Source organism: Chamaea fasciata, unplaced genomic scaffold (genome assembly GCF_029207755.1).
Source record: "Chamaea fasciata isolate MVZ Bird 193981 ecotype frontalis unplaced genomic scaffold, bChaFas1.0.hap1 SCAF_10, whole genome shotgun sequence".
In the NCBI taxonomy this organism is placed as follows: Eukaryota; Metazoa; Chordata; class Aves; order Passeriformes; family Sylviidae; genus Chamaea; species Chamaea fasciata.
Window position 1 is genome coordinate 23499172 of NW_027094095.1, and position 16430 is coordinate 23515601.

Genomic DNA, 16430 nt, shown 5'->3' on the forward strand with positions numbered 1-16430 from the left:
AATTTTGTCCTAGAAAAGAGATGACCTGGAGGAAATATGGTAGCTCTGCAAAATTATTTGGGTCACAAAAGAGTTAAATTATTTGCCTAGGACGCATCATGAGTCAGTGGGAAAGTTATGAATAGGAAACTTAGGAGCAAAATGGTCTTTCTTGGTCCTTTTTCTTGCTGTAGGACCCAATGTTCTTCAAAAGCATGCAATAACCAGTTTTATGGGTCATCCTGAAACTAAGCATGGAAGAGTTGTTTGTTGAGAGTGGTTTCAAGAGTAATTTAGTCAGAACAAAGAGAATAAAGTGGAATGTGAAGAAAAAGGGCAGAGACACAGGCAGAAACAATTGTGCTATACTTGACAGAAAACACAAAGAAAATGTTTGTCCATAGTGATACAGAAAAAGTTGGTGTTATGGCAGTGAGAGGGGATAATTAATTCTTGAATTTTGAGCATAGCAAAATAGAACCCAGGAAATTTCTGCTCTTGATTCAGGTGCAATAAAGGACAGGAAAGAACAGAGTTAGTGAAATAGGGGAAGAAAAGGACTGTCAGAGCTTTACAGAAGACTAAATTCTTATTCTTTCTTTTCTAACAGTAGAACTGACAAATTCAGTTAGCACAAAATACAGATGTGGTAAAGTATCATTCTGAAAACAATTCAATGCTGGTAGGAATTAGCCCATTGTTAAGTGTACTGAGAAGCTGGTTGGAAGCAGAGCATGACCTAATGGGTTTAGCATTACTATTGCAGCTGTGTGAAACCATTCCAATAAATAAACAGCTCAGTGAAGAAAGTGTGTCAGATTTTTAAGATTCTCCCAGTTAAACAGGATGTGCCAAGTCATTGTTTTAACTGTGGAACAGATCCTTAAATGCTGAAGGCAACCAGATCCTTTGGAAGAACAAAGATGATGCTGATTTTCACAATTTGGTAATATGACCCCCAAATTCAGCCCTTCTCATGGTTTCTGTGATGATGGCATTTCAAAAGGCTGTTCAGAATGGCACAGACCCGTCCACTCTGCAGTGATGTCAGAAAAAGTATGGATGCATAACTGAAAACAGGATTTCATTCATCTTTACCTGGCAAATCCCTATGGGACTGGTGCAGATTTTTTTTTTAGTTTGACTGTAACAGTGATGCTGGGTGATGGGAGAAACCTGATGGGAGTTGTCCCTGACATTTTGGTTTTTCAGAGATCATTATGTTTGGATTAATTCAGTGGGAATAATTTCACTCAAAATTATGCTTTAAAATAATATTGTAGGAGACTTCTCTAGTGCTTTTGCTTAAGGTAAAAGCCCTGTGCAACAGACTGTGCATGCTGTGTACTGACAATATTTGGATCCAGGGATTTATGTAGTACACCATAAAGCCCTGCTCTTAAGATTCAAAATAAATACATTTTCAGTGGTTAGCAGCCAGGCTCCCTGACCTATTTCTGCCTGAAGATTTCTTCTTTATCTGAACAGAGCCAGGCACGGAGGAACTCGTGACAGGAGTGCTGTGTGCCTGTGCTAATGAAGTGCTTGGGCTGAAGATTTGGTGCATTACTGGCAGGCATGACCTTCCAGAGGTCTCCAGCTCTCACTGTTCCACCTTAAGTCAGCAGGGGCTGCCTGTGCCTCTTCTCTTTGACAGTCAACCCCTAGATGTTTCCTTCAGGCTTGTAGCTGTTTAGGTCAAATTACAAGATTACACCTGTGCTGGCCTGTCTGGAGCTTTGTGATGCAGATGCAAAAACATCAGAGAAAGATTAATAGAACCAGCCATTGATTTATTATGTTCTAGAAAGGAAGGGATAAAGCAGGCTGGCATGATGCCCCAAGACCAGCCTCCATGATGATTTCTCTTGTCCTGACATACATCCACTAGCATCTATCTTGTCTGTTCACCTTCCTTTTGCTTCAGTTTCTCAAACTTCAGGATTTTCTTTTGGCAGGCATGCTCCTCACTGCTGCTGCTGCTGCTGCTGGAACTTTCCTCTGAGCTTTCAGAGAGGAGATACTTGATTGCAATCGAGTCTTTCTTGTTCATTTGCAAGCAGAGGCAGGAGGAATCGCTCACCTTAAATGACTCCCCCCACATACTCTGGCACATGTCAGTCCCATTTGCGTACACCTGTGTGTCAAAGAAGAAATGCCTCAATTACATTCAAATAGAATTGAATTAACATCAGTTTGTATCAAATTGATAAACATTAATCACTTTTTAAAAATTGGTACCAGGTTATTAAAACATTGTCTGGAGTCATTTACTGTCTTGTTGTGTGCTATGCTTCGTCTCTTCTGAGATGTCTGAAAATGTTACCCAGTTCCACAACTGGCAAAAGTAATTTGCCTGTTTTGAGAGCAAGTGGTTACACAAAATGCAGGGATCAACAGCTGCCCTTTGTTTCCACCCTGGGGCTGACAGCCCAGCAGCTCTCTGGGGCTGACAGTTAAAGCTGTGTGTGAGAGCCTTTACAACTTGTAGCATGTCAGGACACTCTGACATGCCTTGAAATCTGAGTAGTGCTGAAAGTGCCAGACAATGCTTTGAATATGGGAATCTTTTTATTTTCAGGCCAGAGACAGCCCAGTGGAGTCACAGCTCAGAGGGATCTCATTGTGCCTGCTGTAATGTACTTCATGGCCGGGCAGGACCTCACAGGCAAAGAGAACAGACAAAAATTTAGCAACTGCTTGAAGAAAGTAAGTTTTTGTCAAGCTTCCAAAGTGCTTTTTCCAGTGGGGCAATGGCCTTTCTGGCTCAAGAAACTGCAAATTGCAGCTTCTTGTACCCTTATCAAGTGAAGCTGTTCTGTTCTTGGTACTATAGCATTTTCTAAGTCTTGTGTCATAGGACCTGTCAACCACACAACAAAGAAACTGCTTGTTTGCTGAGCTCACATTGTGACAACCTTCTGCCTGCCCAGCTTGAGTTTGTCTAAAGAATATTAGCTTAAGAGTTATCATGTCCAGACAACAAAGCAGGCAGTATGTACACTTTATCTTGCCTGCGTTTCTCCCATGTGTTTGTGGTTGAAGTTCAATCTTTTCTGTTTCCGAAAAGGAAGCTTCAGGTAGTCCCAGAAGCAAAGCTAGGAATGAGATCAGGGATGGGAGTGGTGGCAGGAGCAGAAGCCTTGGAAATTAAGGAGTGTTAAAACTGTGGGCCAGGCAGCAGCACCACTGGGCTCTGTTGCTGACTGATTCACCTAGACCACGTCAGTGGCATCTCTCTGATGGAAACTTTATCTGTAATAGTAAAAGTAGTCCTTGCCCATGATACCGATTCCTACAGCGTTTATCTAACTGCTGTAATTCTTGGATGCTCTGCTGGTTTACCACCATTACCAGCTCATACAAAGATCTGACACTGTGAATCTCAGAGCAGTACCTGTCTTTGTGTTGGGATCATTCTGAATGGAAACTGTTCTGTGTGGAAAAAAAAAAAAATTACAGATTCAAATTACAGAAGTGAAATTTGGTATATGTATTCTGTCTTCTGCTCCAGGTATTTTTGACAAGTTCTTCCCTGTGTCCCCATGTGCAAAACTATGTTGACTTTTGCTATAAAAACTATCCTTTATGAATAATACAAAGTCCATTTCAAATATCCCCAAAGATTCTGTAGTCTGTAAAATAGTTTTTCAACTCATATCATCTCTAGTCAAGGCTTGCACCATTAATGCTGCAGGTGCTGGAGAAGCAGTATGGAGGTTGGATGATGCACTGGGAGCAGGGTCAGAAAAGGAAAGCACCTCCATCTAGTTCTTTTGTTGTGTTCTCAGGGCAGGCAGATCTTAGCTCTTTCTTTCCCACTATTCCTGTGATTTTAAGTAGCATTAGATATTTTCTTCCAGCTCCTGTGCAGTTCTGAATTTCTACCTGCTTTTAGCTAATCATTCGAGAAAGTATTAAAGCCTCTCACATGGGTTTGTTTAGGTCTTTATGCAAGGGACATGTATACACTCTATACCTGTATCCCACCGGTTCTGTAATGTGTTTGTGCTTTTCTACTTGCTAATTTGGTAGTTTTTATTTTGACCTTCTTCCTAATTCTGCTTAAAGATCAGAGGATAATCAGAATGCTGCAGCAAACACATGGAGCACACAGCCTGTTTTCCCAACATGTCCCTAAATTACTGCAAAGGATTCTGACCCTTTAGGTTCTTGGAAAATGTCCTAGTCTGTGCATTAACATTGCTTGGGGAGCACCCAGCTGGGAGAATAATGACAAGGCTAAAACTGGCCATGGTCAGTTGTGCATCCTTAATATTCAGTATTTGTTCTTTATTCAGCAGTTGTCCCAAATGGGCCTTAGAACCACTTGCATATGTCACATATAGAGCTGCTGATTGCTCCTCTGTGTGAAAAAAGTAACTGTCTTGACATGTGAGAACCCTTCCGTGAGTTGAGTCCAAACCAAGGCAGTCTAGTGTTTGTATATCATGTAATTTTCATACGGGAAATGTGTGGTTTTTAATTTCTCTGCAGAAATTTAATCTTTATGCTTACTTACCATGCAAGCCTATTTTTGGTGAAAAACATGGCTAGTTTAGGGTGTGGTTCCATTTAGTTAAGGAATAGCTGTGCCTGGCTTCAAGTGATAAGACCTCCAAATTTGCTGCATGTTTTTCCCTGCAGATGGTATATTTTCTTTAAGAAATAAGTGCAAAGGGGCTCAAGGTTAAAAATTCCTATCTCTGAAACAGGGACAGTTTGAACCGAGACTGGAGATTATTTATGGAGATTATAATTTTGTTTTTCACTTCATCTGGAACTACTGGTGATTTAGCACATCTGGGAAATTAATCTGTAAATTTCCACAGCCCATTTGTTTTTGGCCACCTTCCTGATTCTGCTGATTAGTGTCACTTTTGCAAGGCAGACAGCAATTCAGCACTAACTGAACTGTGTCTTCCACTTGTATCAGTTGCTGAACTGACTTCTGGAAGTACATGCACTTGAATTGAATTCAAAACAATGAATCTGCAAGCTTTACTACCAGTCCCTAAGCACTACACCTAAATTTTTGTTTATTTCTTCAATTTGGGCAGTTTTTCATAGACTCAGTGAAGTTCAACTGTTAAAAATATTCAAATAGACTTTTGAACTGTATTATATCGCTCTTATGCTGAACTTACTTGAGTCACTAGAAAAATCTTACCTGACTCTGTAGATCAGGTTCCAGGCAACCTTGCTCCTGTAAGTCTTGTCAGTTCTCATTTTATACAGTTTTGCCCATAAAATTAGTTATCCCAACCATTAAACATTCTGAGAAAGATGGGATGGAGAAGGACAAGGTAAAATACAGAAAAGGGCAAAGATACCCAATAGGCAAGACAACCTTAAAAATTCCTCAGTGGTTTGGGATTTTACATTCCAATTTAAAAAGACAGAGGTGTGTAGAGCCCCATATTGTGTAAGGAATCTTATGAAATGTCTCTTAGTGTCTCTGTATGAACAAAGTTCATTTATCTTTTACTTTCTAAATCCCACTTGGTTAAAATGTCAGGGTTTCTTGGACTTTCATTTCACAAGTGGAATGAATAGTGATTAATTAAATGTACATCTACCTAGAGTGAGTTCTGTACATAAAAATGAATGTTTGGAAATTTGTATACTCAAAAAGTCTGATGTAGGAATGGCTTGAAACTGCTGAAGTAAAAACAATTCACCAATGGCATTTTACTCCTGTATATTCAGGGAAAAAAAAAAAAGAAAAAAAAAAAAAAAAAAAAAGAAAGAACTCCTAATTCCATATTTTCTGCTTCAGTTAATCAGCTTTTCTTACCTCATTGTATGGAATACATTTACTCTTGCAGTGGTTTTCTCCACTTTCATCCCACTCCCAGTCTGTCAGCCAGTTACGAACACATATGGAATCATCCTTGCAGGCTTCATACCTTTATGGAGATTAGTGTGGAAGATAAAGTTACTTCTCTCACATATTTCACTTGACTCAGATTCAACTCATAGAGGTGTCCAGGGACTCTGTTAGTAACGTGGTGTGATTACAGTGCAGTTTAGCGACAGATCTTCAAGCAACGTGCACATTATCTTAGCTTGACATGTTCATAAACTCTGAGCTGCCCAGGAAAACCTAAATTCCCATGAAAACTAAACATTTCACTCACTACCTTTTATACTGACAGACTTAGCAAAGGGCTCACGTTGTGGGTGTTTTCTGCTTGGTTATCTGATGTTACTGAGTGGAGGAAATCCTGGGAGGGAGGGAGTGATTTTCATGGATGCTGCTGTTCAGTATCATAACAGAGCATAGGTGTGCCAAGGGTGAACTGTCACTTGAAGGAGATGTGGGGAAAGTTTGTATTTATGAATTAATATGGGACAAGAAGAATGATGTTTCCTGGGCAGGGGAGTTGCTACGAGGAACGTGCACTGAAACAAGGTAATTCCACAAAACCCAAAATAATATAAAGTAATAGGCTGTCAGCCTCAGAATGACATTTTCAAAGAAGTTAAAAAGAAAAGAGAAGATAAGAGTCCTGTAGGGTATAGTCTAAAATCTTAAGTTTTAAGTTATTTTTAATTTGTAAGTGGTAATGTAGAAAAAAACTTATGAATGGCCTGGAACGAGTAGAGTTCTGGCTGGTTGATGTGATATCTCATGACTTACCATTATCCTACATCATTTTCTCCCTTCCATTTCTCTTTTATGCTGTACTTTTTGGCTCTTACTCTTCTTTAGGATTATTTTCTGCAAATCAGTTAACATCTACTTAAATTTAGCGTATTGGCTCGTAGGACTATTCATACCAGTAACTGGGAGTGCCAAAACAATGAGGCACAGCTTCCAGAAAGTTAATGTTTAGCATGGTGTTTGTAATTAGTGCCTTTGGATAGATTTTCTGTTTGTCATTTTTAATCTTCAGGGTCATGTTTCAAAACTATTTTGATATCACGAGGGCTGCAGCCTTACATTTTTAAATGAAATATGTGGGTTGTCATGTGGTCACGAGAACACTGAGAACTGGACATTGCAGTAGATTTGCAAATGCAGAAAGGTCAGAAGATGCATATCTGCAGTATCTTCACACTGGTTTTCTGGGCTTTTTGAGGGAGAAAGAGCAATAACAGATGAAAGGTAACCAGGGCTTGAACCAAACAGCTCAGGGTCAGGAGACATGCACTTTCAATGTGTTCATCCCTGGATGTGCTGTCAGAGGCTCTGCTGAAAATAGAGGCTAAAGTTTGAGAAATTAATATTCATGGTATGCATCTGGTTTTCTTAGGAATATGAACAAAATATATTAATGAAAGTGTTTATCTTTTTTTACCATTATTTATTGACTTGTCAGATGAAATGTTTCCTAATCACAATTATTACCTGACTGTGGTTTGTTCTATAAGTGGTTAACAAGGCATAATTCCATTGTTAGAAGCTTTTCTTTGTCCCAGTGGAAGTAATTATGAAGTCAAGTTTATGAAAAGTCATGATTTGTGAAAAGTCTGATTTCTGCAGTCCAGAAACCCATAAGCTGTTTCTTCAAGCCTTGACCAAATGTGAGAAACATAAATACTTGAAAGATCCTCACTGAACATAATAGTTCCCTGTGTACAAGGAGCAAGATATTTTTATTTTAAAGCTTTTTTCACTGTATTTTTTATAATTATCTTTTTTTATAGGACACAGGGCCCTTTCACAGGTGAATGAGAAAATGACTTGTATGTTGGGCTCTTTCAAAAGCAATAGTTTAAGGACTAGTGAGAGCAAGGAATCCTAAAACAATAGGAAGAAAAGGAAGGCCCCAAGCTACTCAGATGAATTTCTTTTAAATTAAGTAACTGCTCATTTAGAATACTCCGCACATTTCTGGCCACAAAGACATACAGTATGCAGCAGGCACACTCACAGTATGTAGAGAAAGTAGGTCACATCACCAGCAGTGCTACAGCATGCTAAAGGGACTCTAGTGAATAGAACATGAAAAAATGTTACTTTAAATCACCAGAAAGAGTGGGAATTCTGTCCAGGTTCTTTTCTAGCCTGAGGCCTTAAGCAGGGTGAGGGAATGGGTTTGACACTGGCATTAGGCAGGCACACAGACCAGCATGCCGGGTAATGGGCCTTCAGTACGTTTTTTATTCAGGCCAGGCATCTGTGACGCCAAAAGGAGCAATAGATCATTGCTCAGGACTTGTTTAGAGCAGATCCTCCCTCTGCCAGGAGACTCTGTACTGGAAAAAGGTCAGTGTTCCTGGGCAGCAGCTCTCAATCACCCCACCATACTTTACAGCCACAAAAGTTAAAAGTGCTGCTCACCTGCAGGTTCTGGCAGTGCCCAGGGAACACTGAGGATTTTGCAATGTAATATTGACCCATGATCTACACTTTGGTATAAATCTCATATGCACTAAAGCTGGCTTAAACTAGTTCATAGATGCAAACTAAACTTACAGCACACATTTTCTTTTATCTTTACACTTTCACTTGATATAATAGCTTAGTAAAGACTTTTCATGCTACTTGATTGGGACACATTTGTTTGAGATACTGGTATTCTATTATTTTGCCCATCAGAGCTATTCTAGAGCTCACTGGCAACTCCAGTGCTTTAATATCCAAATGCAAAATTTGGTAATTGGTTCTGAGCTTTAAGATTCAGAGCACTGGGGGAAATTCAAGTCTTTATCTTCAAGGAGGTCAATAATTTGGATTCAGTTTAGAAGAGTACAAACAACTTAGCAAGGAAGACTGCACAGGACAAATCTGTTCCTGAGGCACATGTAGTTTCCTGATACAGAAATAAAATTCATTGCTAGAGAAACTTCTAGGAGAGCTAAGGAATACATCAGCCTTTGTCACTCGCTTCCATTACAAATCCAAGCTATGCTTCTTGTTTCCTTCACTGACACAAAGCAATGGAGACATATTTGAAGATAAATCCTACCAAAATTCTGCACTGCATACATGACTTTGCCCTTGGAGTGAATGGAAATGGATTCACATGTCAATAATATTCAAGTTGTGTAAGCCCTAGGGAAGCAGGGCAGAGAGCAGCCCAAGAGAATCCTACCATACTCTGTGTTCTGTATTTTCTGTACTTCTAAGAAAAGCTCTTTTATAATATTTTTAGAAGCATCATCATGGTTTTCCATGATTTTCAGAGCAGCCTAAGGGATCCAGACATTCACAGTCCATTACTTTCATGGAAAGCTAGCACTTCTAATCGTATAGTGTGAACAGAGCCTGTGGTGTTTGGGCTTCACACACACATTCAGACAAGTTCCTCCAGTGACTGGGTACAACATTCATAAGGTGCTGACTGAGTTTATGTGTCCTATGCTGATGTTTTTAAGATCCAAAATGTCAAAACAGGAGAGAGAGAGGGAGGGAGAGATATATACTGGATAAGTACCAGTCGAAAAATCTCAGTACCCTACATGGATATAATTCTCCTGCCCCAAGACTAAGGACAGATGCATGCTGGGTTGTCCCTCCTCATGCCTTGCACTCAAAAACTAATGTGATTCTCTGATGCTGTGTTTCGGGAAACAAGATTCAGTGCTATTATACTGCCCATTGCTATTAATAATTTTAACATTAGTTGGCTGCAATTGTCTCTGATATTCAGGCTTTTAGAAGAGATTTTAGAGAGTATGATGATAGAAGGGATAAGGTCAAGGGTGAAAAATTAAGGAATGAAGCTAATTTGTTATAATAATTAGTTGAAATCCTACATGAGTTGATGTCTTTCCTGATTTTGTAGTGCATCTTATACATACAAAACAAATGTATCATATAATGATCAAGTATTCAGGTTGAAAATGCGAATTGCATAAATGCTACTTCACAGACATGGACTTTTCAAAGGGTGGGCAGGCCCTTGCTGGTGCCACTGCCTGTCAGCGTGGCAGGAGCTCCTCTGTCATGATGTCACTGCACTGCATCCTCCCCCAGGCAGGGCAGGGCTGTCCCTGAGTAATTAAACTCATCTTAGTGTCCCCATCCTGCATTCACAGCCTGTGTCATTATTATTTTGGGGGCAGTAGCTTAGCAGAAGGAAAAGCAGAGACGGCAAACAAGAGATTCAGAAGCAAAATGAGAGAAAAAGTGGTGCAATACCACTGAATCATGAGCATATTAAAACTAAATAAAAATACTTTGATTAAAAAGCTGAACCTACCAGTCATCACAAAAGCTTTGACACAATGGAACAGCCTGAATAGCAGCAGTGTCATTGGGATGGATCCAGCGAGCAGCATGTGGAGAACACCGGTAAAAGCACTCGATTTTCTTTGTGAAATCTTCACAGCTGTGGCGGAAGAGAAAAGCCACAATAAGCCAGTTTCTGAGCATTAAGGCGATAGCTTCAGTCTTCTAGGCCTGCTTTGACGTGGATGCAATACTACAGATTAGGAGAAAAACACAGAAAAGCATCTTTTTGCCCTACTAATGCCTAAGTTTGAAACTCATTCCTCTGGCATTGTGTACAGACTCTGACTGTGCAATTACCATAGCCAGCTACAGCACAAATGTTTCCATGCATATTTCAGCCCTATTTGTGTAAGCTTTCCGTAAACTTTTGAGGCCTTGAGTTTTCCTGGCAACAATGATTCCAGGCAATAATAAAATGTAGTTTAAAACTATAGTATAAAACTTTGTCTGTGCTGTAGCCTCATGGTTTCACTAATCTTTAGATTTTCCCACAGCCCAGCTGAAGTTGCTTAAAATCTCATACTGTGCTGCTCTCCTGGGAGTGGCAGGCAAGAACTGTTACTTTTTCACATCTGTTTTTGCTTAATTGTTCCATCCCTTTATTTCTATAACTTGTCATGTTTCACAGCTTTAACATCTAACGGGGTACTAAAAATCTTAATTAAGGAGACATTTTTCATGGTTACAAAACCCACATGATTATAAGAATTTTTATTCTAAATTTTCAGCCATTTCATTTCTGGACCCCTGTGCTTTTTTGGGTGAGGTTTAATAATCTAGTTGATGTGCTTTCTAAACAAAGGAAGAAGCCTGGTCTCTATTCATTACGGATAACTCTCCCTTGTGGGAGATGGTTGGAGGGCTACAGAGGTGCAGGGTAGTTGTCAGTTACTGGGTTTATGACTGGTTTGCATTGCTAGATCTGGTTCTATACTGAAAGCAGATTTGAAAAAACAACCCTATCTCGAAAAAATGGCAGAAATAGTGTAGACTTAGGGATTTGTGGGTTTGTGTGAGAGGAGAAGAAGAGTCAGAGGTTGGTCAGGTATAGAGAAAAGCTGATGGAAACTAGGCTGGCTGACATAATCTCTGGGGTAACCTAATGTCCATCAGCAGCTGTGGCAGCTCCAGCCCTGATCTGTGGAACCAGGACAGAAAACATCAAAGCTGACTTACGATTCACTGAGCTGCCCACATCTGTTCCAGTAGCTGTTGCTTACTTTAATTACTGGGGAATGAGCCAATTGCTCTGTGAAGTCTGCATAGCAACAGGAAGCTGTTAGGAATAAAACAAAGATCTTGTAATAAGTTTCCTTTTTAACACTGTATTTGAAAAACACAAAATGTGAGATGAATCTGGTGGGAACCATAACATGATAAAGTCTCTTAGTAGTAACTAGAAGATGTACTCAAGCTCTAACAATTTTGGAAGTGAAAGTGGCAGTGTAAATGCTAGGTGAGGTGGACTGGCATAAACAGTGCTTTGTGAAGTTGTGCCCAGAGAGTCCCAAGAATTTTACCAATGTTCTGCCAGATGCCACATCCCGAGGGATACTAACTTTGAAAACTACCAAACATAAAAAAAAAAAAGAGTTGAAGAATTGTAATAAGTACTGTACTTTTTTTTAGAATTTTGATTTCAAATTTTCCCATTTGGTGTCTGCTACAATTAATTTTTATACTTAATTACAATAAACCAAAATAGTCTTTGCTGTAAACTTTTTTAAGCAGATGGAACTACAAGACAGGAAAACTGCATCAGAATTTTGAAAAGAGAATGAGTGAAGTCAATGAGAGTTTTACAGCTGACTTTGTTAAGACCCAGAATCTTACCCTTGGTTTGCATGCAGCAAAATGCCAATGAAGAAGGTTTTTCAAATACAATGTATACTGCATCTTATATATTTTTGAGAAATTAGTGGAACTGCCAAAATAATAAGTGTGTAAAATGCTGTATTTCTTTACCATATTCAGAAAAAATTAAATCATTCTTACATTTAGAGTAGAGAGTGCACTCTTGCATACTTGGCTCAGGACTTGGCTTCAGTTTTTGGGTATCCCCTTCCAGACATCCATATTTTTGGCAGGTGGATGATGTTATGACAGCAAGGAGGGTGATAGCAAACCTCAGCATTGTTCTTCAGCTCTTTTTCCTGTATGGAGAGAAGTCTTTATTTACATTCTTTATTTCTAGGAGAACCCATAACACTAAAAGGAAGGACTGCATTTAAAATACTACATATATAATCAAATAAAATATGCTCATCAAGGATGCGCATAGAAATACTAAGATATGTTCTCCCTTCCTATTTGTTTATAACTGAACACTTATCCTATTACATATTTCTGAGGTTTGGTGGCAAGTGATAAAAGTCATCAATAATTCAGGCTATGTAGGAAAACATGTTATAATTTTCAGTATTTAAGAACATTATTTTAAGTTTCTTCCACTGACCTGAATTATTTTTTAATCCTTCCAAGAGACATTTGAATGTTTCACTAGATTTGAAGAAAATATTGATTAGTTCTAAAACCGGAAAAATTTTTTGCACACTTGGAAATTACACATTAAATACAACTGCGAGATAGTAGTGTTCATCACCTGAGCTCGATAAATTACATTGAATCCTTGCCTTTGTTGAACCTATGCTAATTTATATTCAAGAATCTGATCTTTATTTTCTGCCTCTTTTGTAGAGTTTGATCAAGAATGCAAGATAAAAACATTTTGTCTTTATGACTAAAATGTCTCTAAACACAGGCTATACATTAGTCACCTATAAAGAAAAATCTATAACTTGTTACATAAATCAATGCATTATTCTTTGTACATGTTATAAATTTAACCCTTCATTCTGTTAACTTTTTAGAATAATTTTGCCTTAATAAGCACTGCAGTTCTTCTATGTACCTAGACTTTTCAGTTGTAAAGAACAACTTATGCAGAAGAAGAAAACTATCTCTTAAATTTCCCAGTGATTTCTCACCTCTTCTGCTTTCCTTCTGGGTGATACTTCTCTCTGGAAAAGGAACACAGTAAATTGCTTTTCCCATTTTCCACTTTATATACACACCATCTGGCATCAGTGCTCCAGAATTTGTTTGCCCTGGAATAGTTCCTTGACCCTTTGGAATGCTAACACAGATTTATCTCAAAAGCAGATGCAGTGACCAGCACATAATGCCCTTTTATTGCTTGCAAACATCGACATGATAAAGAGGAAAGTACAAACATGGGTTAGAATTAGGAAAACAATAGCTCTCCTATATTTCAAATGCCATTAACCCCTCCTGCCTGGTTTTTTCATGATACCTTGTATTATTAATTATTAAATTAATTTCTACAACAGTTTCATAGAGCCCTTACCACAAATTCAGGCTTCAGTGAATTCAAGACATTAAATGCTTCTTATTTCAGCCTGACTGGCTTAATTCTGACTAACAGCTTGCCTTGTTACACAGTAATTTTACTACATTGCCTGGAAGATAGTCCATGCCTCCTGATTCCCAGTTCTTTGTTCTCTCTTCACAAGATCCCTTCAAAACCTGCTGCTGTTCACCCTGGTTGCTCTACCTGTCTCATATGTACCTTACACCCAGTCTCACAAGCACTACAAGAAGTGATTGATTGTACCACTGATAGTGGCTCCTGATGGGATTTCATTGGGAAATCCGCTTTCTGCAAAGAGCATTTGCATCTAAGCATAAACCATTGGTTAAGGTAGACATGGTGATGATAAATTGTTACACTCATATTCACAGATCGTCTGGCTGTACTGTAAAGAGCAGCACCCCTCAGTACCTTGCAATTATTCATATACATATGGAAATCAGTGTTTTGTGTTTTAAATAGAGCACTGATTTGTCAGATAATACTCTGAGGCCATTATCTACTAGCCTTTTTTAAAAAAAATACAAACATTGGCACAGTAGAAGTGTGGTATGATTCTCAGTGTGCAAAGGCACAAGCATAATAATAAATCTCTGTAAGCTGTAAGTACTGATTCCTATTCTAGCTCTAGTAAATGCCTCAAGGTGAAAGTCTTGCTGGCCTAAAAAGAGCCTTTTCCAGATCAGTGGAAACTGAGCAATTTTTATGTTCCAGAATGAATTTAATTAAGGCAAGTTTAGAGAATGAATTTAATTATGGCAAGTTTAAAAAGGCATAAAGTAACTATAGGAGAGAATGAAGTAAATCTAATGGCTTATTACCCTTGCTTTCACCTCATGTGGCTTGATCTAGTGCTGACTGAAATTCATGGGGCTCTTGCTGCTTTGCAAAGTAAAAGATTGATGCATGCTGCTCAGCACTCAGATCTGTGTAGTCATATAAAATAAAGACCAAGGTACCATATGAACATTGACTTTCAACCCTGTGAGGAGTGGACGAGCTGGCCAGCCTGATGAAAAGCACAGAAATAGTCCATGCTCTGCTCCTTCCTGCTCAGTTTGTACGAAATACATGGACACTGGTGAGGTGTCAGCATGCCAGGGGGTTCTTGTAATGCCTCTGCTCACTGAATTGGCATACAAATTATATTAAACTATAGGAAACTGGGATCACTTTCAGGCTTTGAGTGTGAGCCAAATGGGACTGCTTGCTGGGAGATTAGGCAGAGTTTCTAGCAGCAGGAAGGAAAATTGTCATATGTTTGTGATTTCTCAGACTTGGCTTTGGTTAGAAGTACATGTAAGCAGGCTCAGGCTAAGGAGCTTTTAGTGATCTTGGCTATACATCATCTCCTGAGAAGTGAATCTCGGTTCTTCTTTTCTAAAAGTATTCTCTGTTTTGTCCGATGTCTTCTCCTGGGAAATCTGTTAAAGGAATTTTCTTACCTCTTCCCATACCTGAAGGGGTCATTTATCTTCCTTTATTAAAATTTAACTTATTTTCAAGCACTTGGTGATATTCTTGTACTTTTAAGACTCCTACTGCCATTTCATATTAACTTTCATATGGTGATATTCTTGTACTTTTAAGACTCCTACTGCCATTTCATATTAACTTTCATATCAGTACCCTGTAACTCCTATTCATCTCTTCAGAAGCTAGAGTGAAAGCATGGATGATGTTGAGGTACTGCCATAGGAAACAATTCAGGCACCACAACAATAAATTATTATCATCTGATGATCTGATACTGGCCAATAGTGTTAGCAAACCCATGCATCTATTCCAAACCCACAAACATGGCTACACTAGGTCTCAAGAATCATCTACCTGAGCAATTTCCTTCTGGCACAAGCCATTGGCAGAAAACTAGGGAAAAATATTTAAAAAATATAGTCTCTAATTTCCCAGCTTTTGGCAATCAGTTTAGTAACTATGTGAACTGACATCTCGTAACTCAACAGAGTGATTCCTGCTTTGTGAGTCAGATCTCTTTAATGACTGCAGCAAGCTTTCATGCTTTTATATTCTTGGTAACTCTGCAAAGCCGATGCGGTTAAGGGAAAAATTGTTTGTGCTTCCAACCAGTGACAATTGCCAGATCCATTTCCCTTCTTGGCACCCTGAAAGCGTAATAACAGTGTGGCTGGAGGGAGACTGAGTTTCAGGAGTGTAAATTAGAGCATGTGGCCTGTTACAGCTTTATTAGACATGGCAATGTCTGCTAATGAAATTAATCTGTTTGTTCCTCATGTCTCAGCGTGAGTCTGCATGCTCAGAGGTTGGAAGTGTTTTTCTTGTTAACTGTAACAAAATATGTAATTAGGAGGACAGGTTGTTATCTAATTTAGTGAAGCTCCTTTAAATGCAGAACTGCATTTAAAGTTGCACCAAGAACATGTTATTATTTCATGATCAGTGAAGTATATAAACTGGACTTTCATTGCATTAGACTTTTGAACTGAGAGTTTGTCTTCACAGGTCCTGGTTGAATGTATCATGTCACAAGACAAGCTGAATGCCAGCGGAGACACTCCAGATGGACTCAGTCTGGCACTTCTGACTCTGGAAAAAAACAGCTGAGGTCAAATCTTAATGCTACTGAATCTGAGGTGTGATTTGTTTCAGTTCACTGATAGGATTTCTCCTATTTTTTTTTCTTGGTGTAAGGAATACATCACAGAACAAAGTAAGGCTTATTTGTTTTATTTGAGTATACAAACGTTGCTGAGCTAGTTCTCCAACAGGGCACAGGAATGACAAAAGCACCAGTAATTTTATATAATGAAGAGAGTGAGTCAGTGGTGGGTAAAAAAGCAGATATTTTAATGAATGGTAGGTTTAAAAAGAAATCACAACCCAAACCAACAAAAT

The 16430-nt window shown here is 38.8% G+C and overlaps 1 protein-coding gene across 1 annotated transcript; it reads right to left on the minus strand.

Annotated features, from left to right (window-relative positions):
- Positions 1–1767: 1767 nt before the first annotated feature.
- On the minus strand, positions 1768–13190 carry LOC136294952 (riboflavin-binding protein). The gene is made up of 6 exons (XM_066193127.1): positions 13153–13190; positions 12161–12318; positions 11342–11441; positions 10134–10262; positions 5777–5888; positions 1768–2116 (listed from the first exon to the last, which is right to left on the minus strand). Exons 2-6 carry the CDS (start codon positions 12297–12299, stop codon positions 1874–1876), a joined length of 723 nt encoding a protein of 240 aa, XP_066049224.1. The 5' UTR covers positions 12300–12318; positions 13153–13190; the 3' UTR covers positions 1768–1873.
- Between the last annotated feature and the right edge of the window lie 3240 nt (positions 13191–16430).

Coding starts and splice junctions, on each gene's coding strand:
- LOC136294952 (XM_066193127.1), bottom strand. CDS start 12,299: ATGCTGAGGTTTGCTATCACCCTCCTTGCTGTCATAACATCATCCACC. Junction 11,442..12,160: donor GTGCACTCTCTACTCTAAAT/GTAAGAATGATT, acceptor TATTCCTAACAG/CTTCCTGTTGCTATGCAGAC. Junction 5,889..10,133: donor CAAAGCTTTTGTGATGACTG/GTAGGTTCAGCT, acceptor ATCTCCATAAAG/GTATGAAGCCTGCAAGGATG.